The following is a 19,376-nucleotide window of genomic DNA, read 5'->3' on the forward strand; positions in this document are numbered from 1 at the left end:
ACAAATAAATCTAACAAAATATGTATAGCTGTTTCTAGGAAAAATTATAAAACTACATTGAAATTTTAGGATAGGGAGACAAAGTTGTAAAAATGTCAGAACTTTTTTTACTTATCTATATATACAAGGCAATTTCAACCACAATTCCTTCAAGGTTTCTTTATGAAACTTGACAATGTACTTCTCAAATATATATGAAATGTAAGAGTTAAGTAAAGCCAAGACTTTTTAGAGAATACAGGGTGAGAGAACTTACTCTATTCAGATATCAAGACACATTATAAAGCTGTAAGATATCAGTACAGAAATTGTTTTAAAATTGTGCAATTATGCCCAGAGCAGTGGCAAACATCTGTAATTCCAGTGTCTTAGGAGGCCGAGGCAGGAGGATCACAAGTTCAAAGCCAGCCCCAGCAACTTGGCAAGGCTCTGTCTCAAAATAAAAAAAAACGGTTGGGGATGCAGCTCGGTGGTAAAGCACCCCGGGTTAAATCTCCAGTACAAAAACCAAACAAAACAAAACCCTTTAAAATATCCAAATACATTAAAGTCCTAAACATGAAAAATAAAACAGAAGAAAATATAAAACAATCACCTTAGGAAAGACAAGGATTTCTAAAACAAGACTTCAAAAACAATACAGACTTTAAAGAGAAAAATTAATAGATATGACTATATTAAAATTAAAAAGGTGTTTTATTGACAAAGTTAATAGAGAAATTACAGACTTAGAAAAATGTGTATAGTTTATAAATGATTAATATTTAGAATAGATAAAGAATTGCTAATCAACAAATTAAAAACAGAAAATATATGAAAAAAAAATGGCCAGAATTGATATGCAGAATACTTGATATACCAAAGGGGAAACCTGAATGACTAAATACATGTAAAAAGAGATGCTGAACTTTATTTTACTTTCAGAAAAATACACAATGAAACAAGACCACTTTAATCAAATTGTCAAAACTTATAAACTAAGTAATAGCAAATGCTGGCAGGATTATTTGTGACAAGTTTCATATGCTCAAGTTAAATTGGTACAATCATTTTCAGAGTAACCTCTCTATTGAGCCAAATATTGTAAGTCTACCATTTGGTCCCCATATAGAAGGACACTAAACAGACAAGGCCAATATCTTGCCACAATAGGAGGAAGCTAATCTCTCAGTAGAATTGTTTGATTCAAAAATAAACCGAAATGTCACAAAACAGAGTGACACACAATCTCTCAGAACAATGACAACTGAGCTGTCCAGAGTCCTGACCGACACATCTCCATCCCATCCCCACCCCAAATGACACTCAGCCCTCACTTTCTTTCAGATCTTCCCACCAATGTATTCAGACTACCTCTGTGCTTCACTGTCACCAGCCCAACAGTTTCTTGGATCCCTCCTGGCCAGATGAGTGGTACCAAAATTCATCTGCTTCATAGTTACATGTGGATAAAAATAGCAAACACTAAACATTTGAAATCATGTTATTTCAAAATGGTTTTTATTTTAGTGTGTTTAAAAGCTCAATGAAAGAAAGGAGAGACAGAATGAAGAATTAAAAGGTATACAATGATGATGAGAGCAAAAGAGAAAAAAACAAGAAATATCTTTGATCCATTTTGTGGTCTTTCAGCCTACTAGGAATTAAACCCATTAAATTGTACTTATATTGCAGCTCTGAATATAAGTACGTTGTCATCTATGTTATCTGTGCTGAACTCTATTCATTTTTAGATGTGGAACTATAGTCTCAACTATTCAATTAAATACTCTTTTTCTTTCAGAGTTTTCAAATCTATTAATTCATCAGTTTGACTCTATATTTTATTTCATTATTCTTTGCATATTCCATTATTTTCCATCCTCAGATGTGAATCCCTTTCAGATAACCTATAAAGACCCTAATCTGAACTTGTCACTGCCTGAACTTGGGAACTATTCTAAAGTAAAGTATAACTTATATAAAATACACTTCTAAATTTCATAAATTCTTAAATATTATTCTTGCTTACCTGAGAATATGGAACAAGTGTTTCAAACTGTTGATGAAGTTCCAGTAGCTGAATTAACTCTGCATTTTTTTTGGCCTTTTCTTTAATTAAACCAATATAATATTCAGGATTTTCTGCAAATGAATATGCAGCTTCTCTAGTATTGAATGTGTAATACTTCTCTTTATATTTCAAAATTCCAATTGTTGGATTTCCTAAAATTGAGGAAAAGAATTGAATTATGTATGAAATATTAAATGATTCATGTTGGCCATATACCTATAGAACCATTCTTAGTACATTCTATTTTAACAAAGTTTTGTTAAAATGTTATAGTTCACAACTTTAAACTACATACTTCATTAAGCGATGTTTTATGTGAAACTCATATTAAATTATTTTTTAGTTTTTATTTAAAGTATGGTTTTAACTTATTTTAGTTAGAAGTACTATCCACTATCTGTATGAAAGATATTTAGGAATCCCTTATGAAAAACTAGTCCTTTAGCAGATTTTTCAAATCTATTTTAACTATTAAAGGTATGTTTTTTAAATGACTGTGAAAACTACAAAAATGGGACATCTTTTGCAAAATACAAATTTGCATGCTGTGAAATATTTCCACTGTGAAAAAACTCTATACAGAATATAGTATAATATCCACATAATTTGTAAAATTTATATAGAAAGCAGTAATACTGTCTTATTCATTTATTCTTTCATTTATTCAACAAATATTTATTGACTCAGTTTTTGGCATTAAGTATATGGAAGAAAACAAAATCCCTGCTCTAAACAAATCAGAAATATATAATAGGCCAAAGTGTGATCAGCATTACAGTGGGGGCGTTAAACACATAATGAAAAAAAAAGATGAGATGGATATTTAAACTGGGTAATTAGGGAACACTTGTTAAAGTGAAGGAGGAAGATGTACAGCTATGAGGGGATGGGGTGAGGAGATAAAGCTTTACAGGTCTTAGGGAATCCCAACTGAAAGGCTGTAAAGCGAAAGTGAATTTAGAATTTTCAAGAACAGTCTGGGTGTGGATCTCTAGTCCCAGCAACTCAGCTGACAGGAAGATTACTTAAGCCCACTAGTTTAAGATCAGCCTGAATGACACAGCAGGATCCTATTAATAAAAGAAAGAAAGTAAGTTCAAGAACTGCAAGGAGTCCACTGCAGCTGTAGTAGTATGAATGAGGGACAGATAGGCAGTTAAGTCACCTAAAAAGGATCATAACTGGTAAGCCAGTGCCACTTTGGCATTCAAGCCATGTGGTCTGCACTCCCAAATGAAAGGAAGGAAGTCCTATGGAATGTCTCTGAGGTAATGCAGGTGGCTGCTGCCCCCCAAATAACATAGTAAATAGAAATAATTCAATAAACAGAAGTGAAGTAGTCAGGACCAGCATATCCAGAGGGGTGTCTGAATTTCACAGTCCTGCAAGCCCTTATATTTTCCTATTTCTCCCTCTTTCTTAGAATCATAGTTGTTAGGAGCTGGATGAGACCCCCCAGACCTCCTGCTTGATACTTTCTGTTTTCCTAAGGGGAAACTGAGTTCACAGGAGGCATGAAATTTGCTAAAGGTTACCTGTTCATAAATGGTACAATTAGGACAAGAAACCTGAATCATCCTGAATCCTGGCTCATAGCATTTCAACTGCATCATGCTACCTCTTCATTACCACCCACATCCATGTTTCTGTGTGTGTGTCTCTTATGCCCCATTCTCTTCCTTCCAAAACAAAGGAAGGAAGGGATAGAGCAAGGGAGAGAGATATGAATAGAAGAAGGAAGGAAAAGAAACCACCTGTATTCCACTGCTTTTTATTTCTTCATGGTTTTTGATTATTTTATCCCCAGTATCACTGATTGTCACAGGGCCTCAGAATACTATTATCTCATGCCCCCATGGTAAACCCTTTTCACTCCCACTATGAAAAAAAAATGCCATAAAAAATGAGCCAACTTGTATGTCCTTTCTAGCATGTATGCACACAATTCCAATAATTCTTCATAAAGAAAAGAGCAATACCCAACTATGAAACATAACAAATGTAGTATGGAAAAGAAATAGAGGATAAAAGGAAGAGGTTAACAGTGTAGATGAGTAACAATTCTGTCAAACTGTTTTCATTGTAGCCCTACCAGGCTTCTTATTGTCAATTTATACAGTATTTTTTGGATAATAATTTATTTCATCTCAATGTCTCATTTACTCTATTTTGGAGAAGCTCTAATAATCTACATAATAGATTAGCCATTTCCTTAGTAGGATCTTAGAGGGAAATAGTGATCTATGTTAATGAAATATAACTACAAAATGACAAAGACTATTTTTAAATAAATTCATGAGTCATTAAGAGTCATTTGCTCTGTCAGTAATTCTTTAGAAGATGATATATTTTTAGTAATTTTGTATGACTTTCTGTAATCTTTCAGTGGGGCATTGAATTATTCCCTTTCTATGGTATCATAGCATCTACTTTTTATAATACAAGTTGAGCATTCCTAATCTGAAAATCTAAAATATAAAATGCTCCAAAATCTGAAACTTTTTGAATGCCAACATGATGTCACAAGTATAAAATTCCATACCTAACTTCATATGACAGGTCATAATTAAAACTCAGGCCCACTAAATTATATTAGACTGTGTACATGATGTATAGGAAACAAATGAATTCTGTATTTTGCTGGGTCTCATCCTCAAGATATCTCATTATATATTTATATATATATATATATATACACACACACACACACATACATACATATATGCGCAAATGTTCCAAAATCCAAGCATTTCAAGCAAAAAATACTCATTCTGTATACATATTCTATCACTTTCATTTAAAGTCTCTCGTTCATGTCAATGTATCAAATTATACTCTAAGCACCTCCAAGACAAAGATATTGTCTAGATCATTTTTGCAGCTCCTTTCCTAGAGTTTACCATCTGATTCCATCATGTTTTAAAATATGAATATGTCAGTGACAATGTCAGGTGACTGGTTAAACTACTGAGGACACTAATCAAAATAGTTTATTCTGAAAGCTAGTCCACAAACTGGCCAGTACAATGAAGATGGGCTGGGAGAAGGGAGGCAAAAAAGTTTTCATACAGAGAAAAAAATTGGGGAAGAGGAAAACAATATTATTTCCAATAATATACCTGGAAGGAGAAGACCATCTGTTGTAGCAAATGTGTAACCACAAAATCCCCGATACTGAATTAATAACTTTTCAAAATTTGCTGTTGTTTCTGGGAAAAGCCATTCCAGTTTTTTGAAGTCTGTCAAACGTACTCTATCTTCTAAAATGAAAAACAAATACAGGAAAAGTTTTCATCCAGTGAGAAGACTAAAATTTCCAAATAAATCATTATTAACTCATTTTAAACATTAACTTATTGTTCTTTTCCTGACAAAAAGTTGATACTCACAAAGTCAATGCATCTCTTGAAGGGCTTAAGCTCAATTAACTTTAAAGGACTAAAATTTATCGATTTATAAATTCTCAACATGAATCTAAAGTAGATATAGAGCAAATAATGTTTTAAAAAATAAAACTTTATTTACAACAAATACAGTAAGGATTAATATCTTTTTCTACTCCATATCAATAACAAAACTACTAATTCTGTGATAGAAACACATTCACACAAAAAATCATTGTTAACCAAAACATGAAGAATAATTACATAAGAAGTGGTTATTGCCAGCTAGTAAGCTATCCAGTTGACATATTCTGTTTGCCACACTGTCTATAATGAACATTAGTATTTTATAATTAAGAAAGATGTCTAATGCTTTATCAGAAAGATCTAACATGAAAAATTTAAAGCAAAAGAGTGACTTCATTATAGAGATAATTTTAGAAAAAAAAATAATGGTTTCCATTACCCATATGTTCTTTTATTCTACACACATCTGTTTTCACTGTCACATCATCAAGAAGACTTTGCATTATTCTGTCAGGAAAAAGAAGTTCATGAGCACCCAGAAATGGCTCCAGGTGACTGGTTAAACTACTGAGGACGCTAATCAAAACAGTTTCATCCTGAAAGCTAGTCCACAGACTGGCCAGTGAAATGAAGATGGGCTAGAAGAAGAAGAAAAAAAGTTCAAAATAGAACTATATGATAAAATTATAAAGCATTGTACTCTTAAAAATAAATACAATGTTATTTGTAAAGAAATTAATTCTTCCTTAAGTCAACCAAAAATTTCAGGGAACTAGACAATAGACTAGAAAGAAACCTGACTTACAAATTACGAGAAAATAAATTCATTTTATTTCAAAGCATTTTATTTTGGTATGATGGTTATAAAGTTAATTTAGTCAAAAAGAGTCACACACATTTGATGACCTAAGAAATTTTTATGAACATTTCATCTAAAAAGGTCAAGGGAAAAATAAATATACTTTTTTTAAAAAAAAAGTTAAATATGACTCATTATGGTAGATTTATCTGGCCTAATCAAAATTCAAAAGAATCTGGAAAGTATAGAGAGATATCTTAGGACACATTTGTAAGCTACAAATTAAAGATTTTGATCAGTAAACTAAAATGTCTTTTATTTAAAGTAAAGATTACTGATTTACAGAACAAATGAAAAATCAATCAGGCCCTGCATATAAGCTGAACAATTTAGCCTTTTGTTTCTCTGTTTTTAAAACCAAACATTGAAAAAGACTGCAGAAGGTAGAAGAGTCCTAAATGGTCTATATAATATACATGAACCTTTTTTTACCTGCTTGTTCAGATAAGGGCTGTTGAGTTTATTCAAGAAATAGTGCAGAGAATCAGAAAGTCAATAAAACAGCATTCATGGTAAACAAAGAGATTATTATCTGTCTCTTTAGAAAGGTCACAAGTTACAACATCTCTGTGCTAAAGGCAACTTCTGACCTGCTACTATGAATAGATTTCCAACACAGTACTACAGATTATTTCTGTTATCATAGTCAATACTAATATTATCTCGCTGTAGATCTGAATTTCCTTTAGCAGCAATTGCTCGTAGACAATGCTCTCATCCAATATACTTCAGATACTACTATAAAATAACTATAAAGAACAGGATCAACTTATATAAAACTGTTATGTTAAATAACTGAATATAATTATAAGGATTTCTGATCCAATTTTATAGTACTCAAGAAATTTACCCTTAATACGGTCAAAGTTGATGACAAGTACTTACAAAGACTTGTGATGTTGGGATAGCTGTTCTTGATTTTACAGTGGATTTTAAAAGTTCCAATTGGGCTCCTAACTGTTTTATCATAATTTCCACTTCTTGGGCACAAGTAATTATGTCTGACTATGAAGACAACATAATTTACATTAATATTTTTAAAATTTCACTAAAAAAATCACATGTTTTAACTCCACCTGTTCCCCACATCCTCTGAGGGTAAGCTCAGTGACAGGGGCTCTATTCTCTATGGTAATCCTCAACAACTAGAATAGCACTGGCATATGGATGATGCCCCAGAAATATTTGTGGGATTTGTGAGTCTTTTGACATACTATGAATATAACTTTTCTTAAATGTACACAGGTTTACTAAAATATTAAATCTAATTCATGAGAAGTGGATCCCCATGAATCTATTTTATATAGTTATACGGCTATTATTTCCCCATTGCCCAGTGATAACATTAATGAAGTATTTCTCTGAAAACTATTTTGATATCAAGAACTAATAAATTACAGAAATTCTTAAACGTCACAGGATTAAAAGAAAATTTTTTATAGAAATTGAGGGTCTGAAAATAAGTTGCTAAATTTGAAATAACTATAAAACACTTGCTTTATTTGCAAGCACCATATAAAATATATATAAATACCAAGAAGAGGTAGATATGAATAAGGAAAAACAAAGAATAGAAAGGTAAGGAAGGCTGGACACAGTGGGCCACAAAGAATAGAAAGGTAAGTAAGGCTGGGCACAGCGTGGGTGTCTGAGACAGGAGGATCCTGAGTTCACAACCAGCCTCAGCAACTTAACAAGACCCTAAGCAACTTGGCAAGACCCTGTGTCTAAATAAAATACAATAAAAAGGCTGGGGATGTAACTCAGTGGTTAAGCAGCCCTGGTTCAATTCCCAGTACCCAAAAAACAAAAACAAAAATGGAAAAAAAAAGTAAGTAAATTTCTCAAGTATATATAACTAATAAGGGGTAGAATTACATTTCTACCCTAAACCATCTGAGAGCCCAGCTTTTATCCATTATATTGCATTGCCTAAGATGGGACCAGAAATAGCAATGGTTTGGGTTTATCAGTACAGTATAAAAGAATGGCACTTATTTGAAAAGAAAAAAGTATATTGAATCCTTGGACATCTGTAGTTTAAATTCTACACAGATAATTTTAAATTATAAAAATGAAATGTCAAATATTATTATCAAATATTATTACTGTTCTTAAATAGAACATGCATCTTGCTTTAATTTTACCCACACTGCTATTTAAGCATTCTCTGGGTTCAGTCTCCCATATAACATTTTCTATCATATCTAACAAGTCTCTTTTCTGCCCCAGAGTTTTTTTCCCACCTTGCTTGTTATTGTTGTTTTTGGAATCAAATGTAAAAATGCAATCTTTAAAGGCTTTTTAGATTTGTGCAACAAGCCAACAACACACATATACAGAAATAAATCTGCATATGTTCTCCAAAGTAAAAGTTGCATCTGGCACATAACACTTATAAAACCTACAATGAAAGATGCTCTAGATTCCCTATACTCAAGCTATGTTTTCAGGGTTTATTCACAGAGTAGGCAGGCACAAATAACTTTTTGATTTTTTTTTCCCAGTAATGGCCTAGGACAAACACTCTATTTATATTTTACCAAAAAGAACTTATTTACAAAAGTAGAGTTTTAGTTGTAATGTTAGTCCTCTAGGGATACCATTGCTTAAGTTTTTTGCTTTTGTTTGTTCATTTTTGTTATAACATACTCAAATGTTTAAGGAAAGCATATGATCCAACCACCATATTTCTGTATCTCTTCTCTTCCTTCTTCTTTTTTTTCTTTTTTTTTTTTTTTTGATTGTAAGTCCTCATACTTTCTTCCATGGGCAGTTTTCCTACAAGTCTCATCAAACTCATCAAAGACAGAAAAATGATGGTTTCCAGTGGACAGAGAGAAGGGGACATATGGAATCAATAATCAACAGGTATGAAGTTTCAGTTCTGCAAGATGAATAAACTTTAGGGATCTGCTTCTACCATAGTGCCTATAGTTAGTAATATTGTACTGAACTCTTAAAATATGTTAACAGCATAAATCTCATGTTAAATGTACAATAAAATAAATTAAGCACACATTCCATCTGATCTTTTACTTACATTATTGGAAAAAAATCAAGATGCTGGGTGTTGCCTAATCCTTGCATGTACTTTGCATGCAAGGCAAACACTACCAACTGAACTATATCCCCAGCCCTTCTACAAAAGTCTTGACTTGCAGGTTTTCAGAAATGTTCTGTCAGACACAATTTTTCCTTGCATAATAACAATAAGCAGCTTTCTTTCTTTGGTAACTGCCTTGCACTTAAAAACCCCACAGAATATGGAATTCTGTTCTCTCAGCTAAGACAGCAAGACTATGATTACTGCCCATCCTGCCACCGCCCGCCTTTTCTTTTCCAGAATACATAAATTTGTTCACTGCAACAGATAAAAAACTAAATCAGAACAAAATAAAATAACTCACTACCCAAGTTACATTAGGGTTTTTAAATGTTTATGTAAATGGAATGCAGCTTTGGCAAGAAATAATTTTTTTAAATCAAAATCAATATTTCAAAAAATTTTACAAATATCCTTTTAGATAATGTGACTTTTGAAAAAGGATATTTATAGGTTTCAAGACATGAAAAAATCTCAGCTAAATACAAAATGGCATATTTTGTAGCCTAGAGATAATGCTGATTAAACCAATATTCATTCTATATTAACTAAAACTAAGAAAGATTGATGGGGAAAGACTGATAGTTCAAAAACAAAACAACAGACATTTTGAGCACCAAAGGGTCAGAAAGTTTAAGAAAATTTGTAATAATCCTAACTTAAAGTAGTACTAAACAGTCATGAAGAGTGCTAAAATAAGAAAACTAAACCTTCTCAATAACATGAGCAGCAAGAAGCTTGGAAATGAGATAGTGTCTGGAAAAATAACATCTCCTCAGCTTGTTCCCCCACCAAAATGGAATCAGAGCTCTTCTGCTAGGGCCCCAACAGTGATGATGATGAAAAACATCATCATCATCATAAATGAATGGAATTATTACTATGTAAATACACTGTCCTACATTATTTACATAGTGGATAATATTCTACAGATATGCAAACCAAGACACTGGGAAGTTAAGCAACTTCTTTAGGACGCAGATCTAGCGAGTAGCACGTCAGGACTGGAGCCCATGCAATCTGCTTGCAGAGCCAACACTTGTCACTTGTACGCTCCATTCACTGTCCCTCTAAGCTGCAAGAGGTGGAACTCCAGTGAGAATTTAAGACCAAGTTAGTAGGTTGAACATGATTCCTGATCAAAAGCTGGGAGAAAACACTCCACAATGAACAAGATTCTCTGAAACATCTTCACAATATTTATTCCCAAGGATCTCCCCTCCAAATATAGACAACAAAAGTGAATGTGAATTTTGACTCCTATGAACCTACATTTCACTTCAAGACAAATTGATTTAAAAACCCTGTTGGTATCTGACTAGTTACATAAGGCTGAAATCAATGTTAAGGGAATATCTGTGCATCAGGATGATTTGATTTTTTTAAATCTTTATTTTATTTACTTATTTATTTATTTTTATGTGGTGCTGAGGCTTGAACCCAGCGCCTCACACATGTTAGGCAAACGCTTTATCACTGAACCACAACCCCAGCCCCAGAATGATTTGATTTGAATAACTGATTTACAGTCCTTCTTTCCAAAGGCAATTAATAGGCCAATTGTGAGGACCCCTAGTTTCTTGCAATGAAGTCTTGTCATCAGGATGCTTCTCTTTGTACTGTATAGCTAGGTAATGAGAGATGACAGACCAAGAACATCCAAAAGTGTACTAAGCCATTAAGAATCAAGTTAGGAAGAGGGGGCCAAAACACATACTGTTCTATCCCTCAAGAAATTAGTATTCACTCATGAAAGACAGTTCCATTAATCCTGAGTGTCAGAGTTATTAGAAAGCAGAGGATGTGTAAAGTGGGAATATAGCTTGCTGTCATACAGTTGTGACATTATGATATATATTTTTTGGCTTACATCCACAGTCCCTGGCTTATAACTCTCTCCCCCAAAGCAGGCCATAGAAATCAGAATTTCTCTTCCCCAAGGAAGATCAGAGACATTCTAATCTTCCCTTGCCTTTTTGTCTTAGAACTGGCTATAAAGAAATTCTCTGACTAACTTGTCTGACAGCTGTTACTAAGACCTTCCTCATTCCAAGAGTTTTGTCACATACCCTAGAGAAAGGAACACTGCACAGAGAGGCTAAGAAGAATCTAAATATACAGGCCTCACTGAGTTTCCCCACCCAATCTATTAGCAATTACGCCTACATAATGAAATCTCTATAAAAAACCAAGAGAACTGGATTCAAAGGGCTCCCAGATAGCTAAACACATGAAGGTTCCTAGAGGGTGGCACACCAAGACAGAGATGGCCTGGAAGCTCTGCGCCCCTTCTCCCATGCCTTACCCTAGGCATCTGTGTCCCTTATAATAGCTTTTATTTAAAAAAAAAAACTAATAAATGAGTTTTCCTGAGTGCTGTGAGCCACTTGAGCAAATTAATCAAACCCAAGGAAGAAGTTGTAGGAACCCCAATTTATAGCTGGTGGGTCAGAAGCATGGGTAAGACAATTTGGGACTTACACTGTCATCTAAATTGCAGGGGAAGGGGGCAGTCTTGGGGACTGAGCCCTCAACTTGTGGGATCTGATGCTGTCTCCAGGTGCATAGTCTCAGAATCGAAATGAATTAGAAGGTACCCAGTTGGTATTCACTGCAGAACTGCTTGCTTGCTAGTAGGGATAAAGTCCCACAACTTTTGAGGACAGAGAAGTCTTTGATTAATTATGGTATGAGAGCAAAGGGAAAACAGGCACTTTGCTTTTCCTGGTGACACACAGGGGTAGTTAATAAACTGTGTTCCCTGGAAGGCCAGGATGGCCTGGCATATTCCTCTGTGAAAGGGTCTTCCAATTCATTCATATAAATATGTTTTATATTTTTAAGATTTTGAGTTAGTTTCTATCCAAAAAAAAAGTGCACTGCTGTTTTTAAAAAGATTTTAACTATCACAAAGATTATAACTATCACATGTTTTAAAAAATGGTAGACTTTGACAGTATGTGTTATTGACATGTGGTCTCTAGAAAAGTCACCAATCAATCCTTCTATATATTTTCATTTCTATTTGTAAAAACAAATTTCAAAAGCATTCTTCTTAAGAAACTCGTTTGGATGCTGAAAAGTAACAGAACAGTCTAGCAAGGGAAAAAAACTTTATAAAAATCAGAACAAAACTTTTTAAAATAGCTTTTAAAATGGAAATAATTAGAGTCCTCTCTGAGGGGATCCATTCTATCCCTTGAGAATATTCCCTTTTTCTATTTCTTCTAATAAACTTTGCTATTCTTTTACTAAAAAAAAAAATTCTACCAGTTTTTATAAGAACAGCAAATTATTATACAAAAATTGAGTGTCAACTATCTGCCAAACAATGTTAGACACTTCTTCTGAATAAAACAACATGGTATTGCTCTCCTACACATACATATATTATTGCTTAAACATACCATGTTAACAATCATACTATCAAGTACCAAAGAGAATCAACAACTATAAAAATCGAAATCCAACTTTCCCATTTCTATTTTAATTACTGGCTCTACCTATGCAATATAAACTGAGAAGCAACTGAGTTTGCTTCCTTTCATTAGTGACTTGGTTCTAAAGAGGTTATGTATAAAGACCAGAACTTGTAAAATTAACTCACCAAAATGATCTGAAGGAAGACCTCATATTGTCGTACGTTATACAATGCCTCCTTTAACATATATGGCTCAAGTTCTTTACTCATGAGTGGGTTCTTTGTTACCTTCTCAAGGATGGCTGTGTAGCGATATACCTGGTCCTGGGCAATCTGAAGTTGGGAATCAATATGCTGAGTGGTGGCTGGGATTGCTTCATGTAGAATAGCTGGCACTGTTTGTAAGTATATAAAAGACAGGTATGAGGGTGGTTAAGAACAAGAGAGAGCCAGGCATGGTGGCTCAGCCTGTAATCCCAGGAGTTAGGGAGCCTGAGGCAAGAGGATTTCAAATTCAAGGCCAAGCTCAGCAATTTAGTGAGGCCCTCAGCAATTTAGTAAAACCTGTCTCACATTAAAATGAAGAGTTTAGGGATTAACTCAGTGGTAAAGTGTTTCTGGGTTCAATCCCCAGTAAAAATAATAATAATAGTTAAGAAAAAAAAGGCCCAGAAAGTAGTCATATTTTAAGCACTGAGTGGAGTTAGTTTTTAATAACAGTAAGCCATGTGTTTTATGGGTCCCACAGCATGAAGAATACAAAAAGAACCTATCCAAACAAAAGATATTATCAGAGTGATAACCAAAAGTCCCAGGAGATCAGCTTTTGCCACTAAAAACAGACGAGTTTAAAGAAAAGGTAGGCTTCAACAGTATGTGTTGTTGACCATGTGGTCCCTAGAAAAGCCACTGTCTGATCAATCCTTCTATATACCTTTTTTTCTATTTGTAAAAACAAATTTCAAAAGCATTTTTTGTAAGAAATTCATTTGGATGCTGAAAAGAAACAGAATAGTCTATCAAGGGAGGGAAGTTTATAAAGAATGGAAACTGAACTTTTTAACACAGCTTAAAAATAAAATTTTTTAAATGGAAAAACTTAGAAAATGTGGCTCAGAGGTACAACACTTGCCTAGTATGCACAAGACCTTTGGTTCAATCCCCAGCTCTGCAAATAAATAAATAAATAAATAATACTCTGCTGCTAGTACTGACATCTAGTGACCAGTGGTCTGGTAAAAGACACCAACACCTTATCACCTGCAGGAATACCAAATTCATAAGAAATCACTTCTACTGGTAGGTCCTTAATTAACTATTTCAAAAGCACATTCAAATTTATAAAAAATTCTTTTTGTAATAACAATACAGTAGATGTTCCTCAATTTAAAGATTTGCCTAAATATCTCTTTTTGGACCTTCTCATTCCATTAACAGCACCAACAACTGTTTTCTTTCCAGAATGATGTTTGGTTTTATATCACTGAGTTTTACTTTCTTCGTTTGATTTGGAGTAAACACAAATTTCCACTGAATTGGAGAGGCTAGCCTTTGGGCAGGAACCACATTCCTTTACTGATTCACTTTCCCACACTAACTTCATGGTACATAAAATTCAAAGTCTTGCCTCAGCAAAAGTAAAAAAAAAAAAATTACTACACACTATGGACACTAGTTTTTCCTAAGGAACAGTCAAAACTACAAATCTTAAATCTCAGCATGCCAGTCATGTATTGTGTATTATATTCCTCTCTGTGCAGGCTGAATTTTAAACATCCATAACCCCTAGAATTAACCTAATGATACACTTACAATCATCAATGCCTTCTCCTCCTTTTCCACAGTCTCTGTTAAATAAGCGAATTCCAGTAACAATCATAGTGAGTTCTTTCAGCTGGCGTTCTTTGTCCTTTTTAGTAAGAGTCAGAAATGTCCCCAGTTCAGAATGAGGAAAAACACTCTGTAGTGCAGCTAAAATAAACCACAAAATATGAAAACAAACTGATAGAATAAAGATATCAGAACTTAGATTATAAATTTCTTTCCTTCAGCAGAAAGTTAAGAGACTTGGCTTTGTACTGTTCCCTATACAATGCTTCACATTTCTGATACCTGATTACAGAATGAATGCATGGCAAAATTTATCATACATCAGAGCTGGACTACTAAAACTAATGATATTGTCTCATATCCATTTTTAATAAGTAAGCATCCAAATTATTGCTAGAATTTTTTGGCACTAGGTCTTAAAACAAACTTTCTAAATAGGGCTTGGAGTAGAAAAATCTATGCTGTTAGATAATTATGGAGAAAAGCCATAGGAGGTCTAGACATCTTGCCTATTCCTCATTTTTAAGTATAAAAGGGGACAATAGGCTCATGATATGTACAGCCCTAAGAAAATGAACAGTACTTCCCTTCAGGTGCCACGTCGTATAAAAAGAGTCTGGGTAAGTTTTAACTTATTTGTCTTTTTTTTTTTCCAGATAAAAAGGGAACTTCAATCTTTTAACACTTAAACACATTTTATAAAATATAATGATCATGTATGCTCACGTATACAATGGAAATCATTCATATTTTTTACCTGTTGCCTCTCTGACAATCTTGATGTCTGTAGGGGATCCAAGCCCAGAGCGTAGCAACACATAGCTGACAATCTTCCTGTAAAGGCTTTCCAATTCTTCTCTAGCACATGCTCTATTATCTGTAATTTCTCTGCTAACAGAGCCTAATCTAGACTCCAGGACCCGGTGATGTTCTTCAAGAAATTCTTCTAAAATTGGCAAATGATAACATTGCATACATTTGATATTTAGGATTCTCATTTGAGGATGAGAGCAAAACTGCTTAAGTATGGCAACTGTACTGTATAAAAACAAATACTTTCTTAAGATATAAAAAAGAAATTAAAAACAGTGAATAACCTCAAGACAAAAATCCAGTGGGAAACGTGTATACAGTGATTTAAATAGAGTACTTTATCAAAACACACAAAAGGGCTGGGGTTGTAGCTCAGTGATAGAGTGCTCGCCTGGCATGTGTGAGGCAAGGGGTTTCATCCACATAAAAATGAACAAATAAAATAAAGGTATTGTGTCCATCTCCAACTAAAAAATTATTTTAAAAAGCCACAAGACCCAAAATAAATAATCAAAACAGTGAACATCAGAGAAGACTAAAGTCTCCCAATTAAGGAGAAAGTAGACACTTTCTTTAATACAAGTGTGCTTATATTTATTAAAAACTATATGTAAACATTATAAATATGTATGTACTGTACATTTATACCATATGTAAACATATGTAGTATGCTACATGTAAGTATATGTAGTACAATCATATATGGGGTGTATATATTCCTTTTTTATTATGTGTATTTCTATTTTAGTTCCAGATAAATTTTTCTCTGAGTAATATTACTGATAATATGATATTACATCAAAAACTGTGTCACTCCTCTTTCTTTCTTTGCTGTGCTAAGGTAAAAGCATAATTGTGGCAAAAGACCATCTTTACCAGCAATACAATTCTTGACACTGACTCAATAAGACATCCTGTATTACTATTACAAGGGCAATGATTCACATTTCAATCATGCACACTTCATTCTAAATCTTACCACAAAAGAAACTGAAAGCTTTTTTTGCAAATAAAAAATACATATATTAAATTTCCTCAATTCCATGACTATTTTATTGCTTTAAATTTCATTATTATTTTTAAATTGTTTTTGTATGTGTAGATGAACAGAATGCCTTTATTTATGTTTACATGATGCTAAAGATCAAACCCATTACCTCAGACCTGCTAGGCAAGTGCTCTGCCACTAAGCGACAGCCCCAGCCCAAAATTCATTATTATTAAGCAAAAAAGCAAGATATATAATTACTTATGTAGGATAACTAAAGCACTAATTCCTAGAGACAAAAAAAATAGTTAATAATAAATTCATAACAGCAAGAACAAAAACAGAGAAATTTATTTTCCTTTTTCTCGTTCCCAACTTGTCTTTGATGCATGCACTTTCATTTATATTATGATAAAATTCTGAATTTAAATTTCCCACAATTTTTTTCATTTTCAGGTAGTTACATAATTTAGGAATTATGAGATGATAAACTAGGAATAAGAAAATATACAAATTTTAAAAACTTAACTTCAATGAGTTAGATGTTTTCATTTCTAATTATAAAGTATCAGTGCTATGAAGGTTAAAAATCAATAGACTGAGAAATAATTTTTAGAAGCATAAAAATTTAAATTGACTTTTAACACTTACAAAAGCCACTGATATTTTTTTCATTTAGCATGTTCATCATTATTATCCTTCAAATATTATAGTTTGTATACAAAAGTCCTTAGTTTTGAAGGCTTTGTCTCTAGACCATGGTATTATTGGAAGGTGGTACAACCTTTAAAAGGATTAGTGAAAGGTCTTTGGGCTCAAAGAAAGCATGCCCTGGAGGGCACTGTGGGACCCCACTCTTTTCCACTCTTTCACTGGCCAACCAATGAGGTGAATGGTTTTGTTCTAGAGTCACATGTTCCCACCATGATAGGCCACCAAAGGCCTAAAGAAACTGGATCAACCAATCATGGACTGAAACCTTAAATTTGTGAGTCAAAGGAAATCTTTTCTTTGTATAAGTTATCTCAGATAATTTTAATAGTGACAGAAAACTTCTTAATACATCAAAGTTGGAAAACATTTCAAAAGACTGACAAGGAAAATAATTTCATAAACATTTAAATTTATTGTCAACCAATGAAACTTTCTCACCTGAAATACAACATAACTTTTAAAAGCATTGAAGAAGATAGATAATGTTACCTCGACTTGTGTAATTCATATCAAAGTAGACTTGCATCTTAATGGTGTCCAGAGATGGATTTTTATTATCCAGTAGTCGAGCCACACAAAGCTAGAAAATAATAGCAATGTTTCTATTACATTTTCTAAAACACTAAAGTATCTTCTAAGATAGCTCCAAAATTAAAGGGAAAAGTCAAGAGCTCCTTTTATTATTTTTTTCTCCTTGAGGATTTCAGGCTCTATATTTTATCCAACTAGCAACAATGTATTATGTGATAAGTTATTTCCCTTGAGTTAACTTAAATCACCTCAGGTGGCTAATAGTCTAGTTGAAGGCAAGAAGCTTGGCTTTGGTGGTTAGCCCAAGCAGTTAAAACATGGATAAATGGTCCATGAAGCTTATACTCCAGTCTAGAACTCTCCTGGAGTTCCTCATTACTATTTATTTTACTAATATTCCTTTGGCAATGCTGGAGGTCACATGCATTTTGCTAAAAAGAAAAAACTATTGCAACTACCTTCTTCTCTTCACCCAATTTTAATGGCTCTACTTTCCTGTTTCAAAATTTTTTCTTCTGATTTGTGTTCTCCCATCCCCTGATCCCAAATAGATGGCTCATTCCCCCTTCTGTCACACTTCTTTGGACTGGATGATCAAATTAAATTTTCTTTCCTTCTCTCCACTACTAACCTCCCTCCCCCACTCTCTTCCCTTCTCACCTCTTAGGAGCAGGGAGAATGCAAGACTGAGGATCTGATACTGTCTTTAATGGAAACCTGTGCACCTGGATTCCTCCAGGTAAGAGAAGTACTGTTCTAAAATTAGACTTTATTTAAAAAAAAAAAATAGCTCATCCATGTGACTTTGGGAAAAAGGGAAACAATTTCCATCATTTGAATTTTTTATTTTTGTTCTAATTAGTTATATATGACAATAGAATGCGTTTTGACACATCATACATAAATATATAACTTTTCATTCTTCTGGTTGTACATGATGTAGAGTTACACAGGTCATGTAATTACATATGCACATAGGGTAATAATGTCCAATTCATTCTACTATCATTCCTACCTCTATACCCCTTCCCCTTCCTTCATTTCCCTCTGTCTAATCCAAAGTATCTCTATTCTTCCTGAGGCCCCACACACACATACTTATTGTGAATTAGCATCTGCGTATCAGAGATAACATTTGGCCTTTCTTTGGGATTGGCTTATTTCACTTAGCATGATAGCCTCCAGTTCCATCCATTTACTGGCTAATGCCATAATTCCATTCTTCTTTAAGATTGAGTAGTATTCTATTATGTATATATACCACATTTTCTTTATCCATTTATCTGTTGCCCTTCGACAGATGAATGGAACTAGCACCTAGGTTGATTCTAGTTAAGCTATTGTGGATTGAGCTGCTATAAACATTGATATGGCTGTGTCACTACAGTACACTGATTTTAAGTCCTTTGAGTATAAACCGAGGAATGGGATAACTGGTCAAATGGTGGTTCCACTCCAAGTTTTCTGAGGAATCCCCATATTGCTTTCCATAGTGGTTGCAACAATTTGAAATTTTACCAGCAATGTATAAATGTATCTTTTACCCCACATCCTCACCAACATTTATTGTTGCCTGTATTCTTGATGATTACCATTCTGACTGGAATGAGATGGAATCTCAGTGTAGTTTTGATTTGCATTTCTCTAATTG

At 33.6% G+C, this 19,376-nt stretch overlaps 1 protein-coding gene across 8 annotated transcripts in view; it reads right to left on the reverse strand.

The window, feature by feature from the left end:
• Positions 1-19,376, reverse strand: part of Cfap206 (cilia and flagella associated protein 206) — a 37,947-nt gene that overhangs the window by 10,681 nt on the left and 7,890 nt on the right. For 7 of the 8 annotated variants that reach the window (XM_078019637.1, XM_005324729.5, XM_021726029.3 and 4 more), the window contains 8 exons: positions 17,684-17,774; positions 15,437-15,625; positions 14,662-14,820; positions 13,036-13,244; positions 7,208-7,327; positions 5,903-6,101; positions 5,173-5,313; positions 2,012-2,205 (listed from right to left, as the gene is read on the reverse strand). In XM_078019637.1, the coding sequence (XP_077875763.1) occupies positions 2,012-2,205; positions 5,173-5,313; positions 5,903-6,101; positions 7,208-7,327; positions 13,036-13,244; positions 14,662-14,820; positions 15,437-15,625; positions 17,684-17,774 (1,302 nt within the window). The remainder of the gene's footprint in view (positions 1-2,011; positions 2,206-5,172; positions 5,314-5,902; positions 6,102-7,207; positions 7,328-13,035; positions 13,245-14,661; positions 14,821-15,436; positions 15,626-17,683; positions 17,775-19,376) is intronic. The other variant, XM_078019636.1, reaches the window with a different exon arrangement.

Source organism: Ictidomys tridecemlineatus, chromosome 8, assembly GCF_052094955.1.
Source record: "Ictidomys tridecemlineatus isolate mIctTri1 chromosome 8, mIctTri1.hap1, whole genome shotgun sequence".
NCBI classification, from domain to species: domain Eukaryota; kingdom Metazoa; phylum Chordata; class Mammalia; order Rodentia; family Sciuridae; genus Ictidomys; species Ictidomys tridecemlineatus.